Source organism: Cervus canadensis, chromosome 28 (genome assembly GCF_019320065.1).
Source record: "Cervus canadensis isolate Bull #8, Minnesota chromosome 28, ASM1932006v1, whole genome shotgun sequence".
Lineage (NCBI taxonomy): Eukaryota > Metazoa > Chordata > Mammalia > Artiodactyla > Cervidae > Cervus > Cervus canadensis.
This window is the reverse complement of record NC_057413.1, coordinates 21697052-21705578: the sequence shown is the minus strand read 5'-3', so window position 1 is coordinate 21705578 and position 8527 is coordinate 21697052. Positions and strand designations below refer to the sequence as shown.

Below are 8527 nucleotides of genomic sequence, written 5' to 3'. Positions count from 1 at the left end.
CCCCTCCCTCTTGAACCCTTACTCCCACCTCCTACCCCTCCCACCCCTCTAGATTATCACAGAGCACCAGATTTGAACTCCCTGCATCATAGTGTAAATTTCCACTGGTTATCTAATTTTACATATGTTAATATATATGTTTCAATGCTACGCTCTCAATTTGTCTCACCCTCTCCTTTCTCCCCTGTGCCCACCAGTCTTTTCTCCATGTCTGTGTCTCCATTGCTGCTCTGCAAATAGGTTCATCAGTACCATCTTTCTAGATTCCATATATTTGCATTAATACATGATATTTGTCTTTCTCTTTCTGACTTACTTCACTCTGTATAATAGGCTCTAGGTTCATCCACCTTATTAGAACTGAGTCAAGTGTGTTCCTTTTTGTGGCTGAATAATATTCCATTGTGTATATGTACCACAAGTTCTTTATCTGTTCATCTGTTGATAGACATCTAGGTTGCTTCCATGTTCTAGCTATTGTAAATAGTGCTGCAATCAACACTGGAGTGCATGTGTCTTTTTCAGTTATGGTTTCCTCAGGGTATATACCCAGTAGTGGGGTTGTTGGGTCATATGATAGATTTATTCCTAGTTTATTTTTAAGGAATCTCCATACTGTTCTCCATAGTGGCTGTATCAATTTGCATTACCACGTATACTTTGGATACTAGCCACTTCTCAGATATATGATTTGCAAAATTTCTCCCATTCTGTAGGTTGCCTTTTTATTTTGTAAATTTTCTCTTTTGCTTTTTAGTTTGATGTAGTTCCACTTGTTGAGTTTTGGTTTTGTTACTTGTGCTTTTGGTGTCATATCCAAACATTCTGTTAAGATGGTCTACTTTGCCATTATTCTGGTCCACTCTTCCAGAGATTTGTTAATATGTGTCTGAAGAGATTAGGATAGGAGCTCCTTTATTTCGCCCCAGAACTTGATAGCTCAATATATTAATATTTGATAACACATCTATATGTCCTCTATTTCCAGTTGTTTTAATGACAATTCATGAGATGATTCCTTAAGAATCTACTTAGGTGTTAAAAAACAAAATTTAACTGACTAATTTTAAGTTCTAATTGATTTTATTAGGCGAATTGTGAACTGAGCAGCATCTCATCTAATCAGAAAGGCATTACAAGGGGTTGAACAAAAAGGAAGCTTTTTTTCTTTTCAAGTATTTATTTATTGGCTTCATTGCATGTTAGTTGCAGCATGTAGGATCTTTTTCGTGTCATGAGTGATCTTTCTTTGCAGTACAGACTCTAGTTGGGGCATGTGGGCTTTGTAGTTGCAGCCAGCAGGCTTAGTTGCTCTGTGACATGGGGGATCTTAATTTCCTGACCAGGGACTGGACCCAGGTCTCCTGCACTGTGAGGTGAATTCTCAATCATGGGACCACCAAGGAAGTACCAGGAAGGTTTTTACAGGAAGAAGGATGTGGTAAGGCAGCTATTAGGAAAGAAAAGTAAGGATTATTTTTAGGCCAGAAATGTTTTTGGGAGGAAGAAAATGGCAAGGGTTTTATCATGCAGATTGCCTCTTCTTCCTCTGGGAGAATGAAGACGGGCTGTGTGACAGATTACTTCATTCTTGCTGACAACAAAGTTCCATACTGGTTGATTAAGATTACATTTGTGGTGAAGGTTGTAACCGCAGTTAGGTTAGGTATTAAATCTGGGTTTGGTATCATGGTCTTTAGCACAAGGACTGCCATTTTGAGTCTGTAGTTTTTCTCTTTAATATCCAGGGAACTGGGAAAATCACACAAGCCACTCTGTAAGAAAGAATTCTGCTCACAATGTCTACAGTTTCTCCCTACTGCATATCTGGTATATTATTGCCATTTTGAGTTTTTTTACATTTTATAATCATTACCATTTATTAAGGTGATTAATTTTATTAATTTATTAAGCTTCATCCAACATATGACATATACTTGAGACAAAACTTAAATGCAAATCAAAACCATCATGACATATCACCTTCCACCTTGTTAGAATGGCTAGCATTTGGAAGGCAAGAAATACAGGTGTTGGTGAGGATGTAGAGAAAAGGGAAATTTTGTGCGTGGTAGTGCAGGGTTTTTTTTTTTTTCGTATACTTAAGTCTTTTGTTAACTTGGAATAGCACAGAAGGAATTTTTCTTAAAATTTATATTTCCAATCCATCATAATGTCTGACAGATATAATGTTTCATACTTAAAGTAATTTAATCGAAATTTAATATGTTTAAATATTCTTTTTTTAGGTCTAAATATTCTGATGCTTGATCAATGTGATATGTATTTCTAGTTAATATATCTACTATGCAGACATATTTGTCTTTCTTTTCAAAATCAAAACACTAGACATGCTTAAAAATTTATGGCAGTCCTTCATTTTGTGTATTTATATAATAACAAATTACATAAACTAAGTTTCACATGGGTGTTTGGACTCAATGGTGTTGAAGGGTCATTGATTTAATGATTTTCTTTTCTGGACTCGCTTCAGGTAGAGGTACTTGATTAGTGAATGATGTTAATGGAGGATTATTTTTTAGAAATGTTAATATATTCTTTTAAAAGTGATATTATTCTTTATTATTTTTTTTGTTGAGATATAATTGACATATAACACTGTATTAGTTTTGCAACCTAAAAGTTAGCTAACTTATTATGGTAATCCTATTACCATATTACCTATTACCATAATTACCATAATTAACTTTTTATCACCAGATACAACTACAAGTTTTTTTTCCTTGTGATGGGAATCTTTAAGATTTACTCTCTGGGCAACTCTCAAATATAGAGTACACTGTATAGCATTGTCAACTATAGTCACTATGCTGTCCATTATACTACAGAACTTATAACAGGATGTTTGCACTTTCTGACCACCTTTACCTGTTTTGCCAGCCTCCCGTCATCCTTTTCCCCCTGTGCCCAGCCTTTGGAAACCACTAATCTGTTTTCTGTATCTATATGTTCAGTTTTTTTAGATTCTACATGTAAGTGAAGTCATACAGTATCTTTCTCTGCCTGATTTATTTCTCCTAGCATAATGCCTTCAAGTTCCATCCATTTTTTTTTTTTTTGCAAGTGGCAGAATCTTCTTTTTTAATGGCTAAATAATATTCCATTGTGTATACCACCCCCCCCCCCACATTTTCTTTATCTATTTTATTTATTTGCTGAGGCAAAAACAGTGGTTCCTAAATGTTAACCATATAATATTCAAACACATGAGGTTTTTTCTTATAGTGCCTTTCACACAGTAAGCGTTTCATACATATTTTCTTATTGATTGTTTAATCTGGTTTCTGTTTACCAATACACTTTTGATCTCCTTAAAGTCTATTTACTTGTACACTTCATTCTAAAAACCATCCATGCTGGTTTTTAGCCTCCATACTTTATCACACCATTTTCACTTGAATGTTTTCTGCTATATTCAGATATTACAGAATTTTTAGAGTTTAACTCTAGTGCCATCTACTTCATAAATATATTTCCATTTCCTCCTAATCAGACTTATCCATTACTTTCCTGAGAGCCTTTGTACTTACCATCTGTGTTAAGCAGTTTAACACTTAAACTTAAGTAATTTGGGTATAGATATCCTCTAATTATATTATGTAATGTTGTTTTCTCAAACAGATAAGATGGTGTCATTTTTGCTTATATGCATAATTCTCCATTTTAATTTATAATACAGGGATCAGGAAGCACAAAATCAATTCTGTCAGATTCATCATTTGTTTACCTTAGGAAGTTTTCTGGCTTCAAGTGAGAGCCTGGTACCCAGCACTGTCCTATTTTGGAAAAACTCCCCACCCACTACACACCAGGGATATCCACTACTGTTTGTTTTATGCTGAGATGAAGATAGCGAAGCTAAATTTAGTAAATCAGTGAAAGAAGTGACGGGAAAATAGGGAGCTCGTTATAATATCGATTTTAGATTTAAGAAAACTAAGACTTAGAAACATTAATTTTTTTCTCAAGGTAATTTTGAGATTAGGTGTATGTAGTCTTCTGAGTCCTAGTCTAATGTTTGTATCATACATTTTTTTCCTCCATTTAACCTTTCATATTACTTCAAAAATATTGACACTGTGCTAGAAGAGTACTTAAGTTAGATGACTAGACCATATGTGGTAAATTCTTTTTTTTTCTTTCTTTCTTTCTTTATTTTTTTTTATTAGTTGGAGGCTAATTACTTCACAACATTTCAGTGGGTTTTGTCATACATTGATATGAATCAGCCATAGTGGTAAATTCTTGTAAGTATTGATGTGAGACTTGGTTAGGAAAGTAACCCTTGTTCAAATTTAATTACATTTTCTTATTATTAATGTTAATTACACTGATCAGTTACATTTTCAAGGAACATATTAGTATACAAATGTGAGGTCAGGCTTACTAAATTATAAAAATTCTGGTTAGTTTATAGAAACTCAGTGTACCTAAAGGATTTATTGTAATTTAAAGTAAATTCCAAGTATATACACATTTATTATTGAGAAATAAAAGGGAGATTAAGTATTTGAAATTTTGGTTTAATTTGCAACCCAAATGCAGAAGAGATTTAAGAAGAAAATAAAAGTAGTTAAATAAGAAAACAAACAATCATAACATAACATGTGATTTTCTGCTGAGTCCATTACTATTATATTTTTTTGTGTACTTAGATAATTGAAGATAGCAAAGAATGTATTTCTTAATGCTACTAACTATAAACTATACTAAGTTAAGAGCAAACTTACCATAGAACTTAAATTCTGTCTGTGAAAATTTTTTATGAGCTAGTGAACTGTTTCTGAAGTCAACTGTAAAAAGGTATTATGTGGACAACAAGAATATCTACACTATTCTAAATCATATTAAGTGTATTTTATGTGAATCACTGGTGGCTTCCCCGGTAGCTCAGCAGTTGAGAATCCACCTGCAATGTGGGAGACCCAGCTTTGATCCCTGAATGCCCTGGAGGAGGGCATGGCAACCCACTCCACTATTTTTGCCTGGAGAATCCCATGGACTGAGGAACCTGGCAGCTTTAGTCTATAGGGTTGCAAAGAGTTGGACACGAGTGAAGTGACTGAGCATGCATGCTCGCAAGTCATTACTGTCCTCACTGAGAAAGTAAAAATTATCCAGTGACTCTTCCCTTTTCACATTTTGAGAATTATGAAATGATATAGGAGAAAATATTATGTTACTTAGAATACGGCAATGTATCCTTCCAAATCTATCTAGATTATAATTATTAAATAAAGATTATAATTACTAAATAATGGTATCCTTTAGAGATAGGTATCAAATAATAGAAAATATCAAAATTTAACTCAAAAGTCATTGCATTTCCCATAAAATATTAAATACTGTATCATACTAAATTAAAACTAAAATATTATTCATTTTATGAAATTCCAGTACATACAAATATTACATTTCTCAAAATTTACGTAAATTCCATGATTCTATAGATCTATGTTAAAAGCCTACCTAATCTCAAAGGTGTCATATTTTCTTTTCATTGAGATAAAGACAGTCATGAAATAAATCTTTCATGAATGAATAAAAAATGAATAAAAATTTGTTGTCACCTTTAAAATCCCTTAATTTGTGTCTTCTCGCTCTTTTGTATCATGATAAAGAGGTAATAGACTTAAGTTACAAAGACCTTTTACTCAAGATGATGATAATAATGTCATAATCAGAGGCATAAAAAGTAGGATGATTATAATATTGTTTGCATCCACAAAATGTCTGCCTACAAGAATTAATATGTTAATTGACCTCTGTGATCTAGGGATTCCTTGCCTCACTAAAAGTGAAAGGCAATTAGAAAGCATTTTATTGCCTTATCCACGCTAATTTTTTCCCTATGACTTCCAGTTTCTCTTCAGTGTTGTCGGTTTGTGGTCAACTGTCATCAGCTTCTTCAGTGCATCTTTCATGTCCTTATTCCTTAAGGTGTAAATGAGAGGGTTGAGACTTGGAGTGATGATGGTGTAAAAAAGAGTGAGGAACTTACCCTGCTCTTTGGAGGCATTGTTACCTGGTTGCAGGTATAGGTAGATAATAGCTCCATAGAAGATGGACACTACGGTGAGATGAGATCCACAGGTATTAACTGCTTTTCTCTGGCCTGCTTTTGACTTCATTCTCAGCACAGCTCTGGCAATGTAGCCATAGGATATAAGAATAAGGATGAGTGGTGTAAGGACAATGACAATGCCTAAAGCAAAAACAGACATTTCAACTGCTGTGGTGTCTATGCAAGCTATCTTGACCATAGCTGGCAACTCACACAAGAAATGATCCAGAAGGTTGTTTCCACATCTAGGCAAATTCAGGGTGAGTGTACATAATACCACAGAATTGGCCAGACTAATACTCCAGACTATGATAACCATCTTGAGGCATACATGTGGGTTCATGATGACCAAATAATGCAAGGGCTTACAAATAGCTGTAAAACGATCATAGGACATAACAGCGAGGAGAAGGCACTCAATGGAGCCAAACCACATGTAAACATAGAGCTGAATGACACAGCCCACATAGCTGATGGTCTTATCATGTCCCCACAAGTTAACCAGCATCTGGGGGACGATGCTGGTTGTGAAACATAGATCTAGGAGAGATAAACTCCGGAGGAAAAAGTACATTGGTGTGTGGAGATGGGAATCCAGGAGAGATGCAAGAATGATGGCTGTGTTACCGACCAAGGTAATTAAGTAGAAGAGAGTGACAACTCCTGACAGGACCATCTCCAGTTTGGGATGATCAGAGAAGCCAAGCAGAATGAAGCCACGTAGAGAAGTATAATTTCTTTGGTCCATAATCCTTCAGTGTCAAATCCTAGAATGAGAAGAGCAAGAGAAAGAGGGGAGTGGAGAAGGAGAGAGAGGAAAGGGTTGAAGGAAGTGGTGGTGGTGGAGAGAAGAGGAAGAAGAAGAAAAGAAGGAGGAAATTGGTCAGCACAGACTAAGTAAATTAATGAAATACAGGAGTAAACAAAGGGAGAGAATTCATATTAATTAATAATTGAAAAAATTAATGGTAAAAGTGTTGCCAACTAACCTGGTATTTGTGGTAGTTTCTTTTATAAATAAATAAATTTAAAGTTAATATTATATCAATAATAAATGGCATTTAACATTATATTTAATAAATATTTATTATATATTAACAATATAATTTAAATATTATGATAAACTTAATGTTAACTAGATAATAAATTTAATGTTATGTTAAATTTAATATTATATTTTAATATACATTAAAAATAAATACATCTATATTTTTATAATTAAATTTATTTATTTTTAATTGAAAGAGAATTGCTTTACAGTATTGTGTTGGTTTCTGCCAAACATCAACATGAATCAGCCATAGGTATACCTACATCCCCTCCCTCTTGAACCTCCCCCCAAATAAATAAATTTAATATTATATTTAATAAATAAATTTAATATTATATTTTTATCTAGATGACCTTGGGGAGTTCACTTTTAAAATCAAGGTCTGAATTTTCTCACATGTTAATTTGGAGTCTGAACTAGAACTATTTCTAAGATGATGTGACTCTATGATGTCACATCTAAAATATCACTAGTGTGATATGGAAAACTTACTCCTAATTGAGTCAGTGGATTTATTTGTAACACATAATTATTTGGCTTATGTTGGAATGAAGGAGTGGTCCTATTTCCGTATCTTGTTTACTAATTTGATTTATACCTTTTTTCCCCAGTATATTATGTAGTAGATCTGGCATTTATCCTTAGTACCTTTATTTTTCTTATTTCAATACCTAATATAGCACCAAAACTGGTACATTGTTCATACAAAAGTATCTGTTAACCATTCTCTCACTTTAAAAAATGTCCTCTATCACTATTCTAATTCAAAAAAGTACCACTCTGATGAATGATATTCACAATGAGAAGGTTGTACATATGAGTAGGGAGGCCATGCATGGGAAATATCTGTACCTTTCTCTCAGTTTTGCTATAAACTTGAAACTTCTCTTTTAAAAAGTTGAATAAAAAGGTAAAAAACTTAGAGAAATACATTAATGAAAATTAACAGTTAAAGATCAAACTTTTTGTATAGAACAACAAGTTGTGCTGTTCATTTCAAATATATTTCCTGAATATTTTGAAGAAATTGCTTCAAACTGTGGCCATGATTCACAAGTGGACACATGCAGGACACTAACTGGTAGGCTAGTTGAGATAGTTGTTTTGAGAGAGTCATTTGGTGATTTCTTCAGAATTAGCTTCCCAAGAATCATTTGAGTCTAGGTTTTGCCGTTGACCAAGTTGGACAGTAAGAAAAAAATTAACTGAAATGTATTGCAAGTCTTCACATACGATTTGAATTCTATAATGTCTGATTAGGGGGATGAATCAGCAATTAATGCTTATTTTCTTGACAGATGTTGTTTATGTAATTATGCCCAAACTCTGAATAAGGCAGAACTTCAGTTAAAATATATGGATAAAAAATGAAAATTCTTTAAAAATTAAAG

At 33.5% G+C, this 8527-nt stretch overlaps 1 protein-coding gene across 1 annotated transcript; it reads right to left on the bottom strand.

Annotated features, from left to right (window-relative positions):
- Positions 1–5870: 5870 nt before the first annotated feature.
- On the bottom strand, positions 5871–6833 carry LOC122429410 (olfactory receptor 2W1-like). The gene has a single exon (XM_043449706.1). The coding sequence runs from the start codon at positions 6831–6833 to the stop codon at positions 5871–5873; it is 963 nt and encodes a 320-aa protein (XP_043305641.1).
- Positions 6834–8527: the final 1694 nt, after the last annotated feature.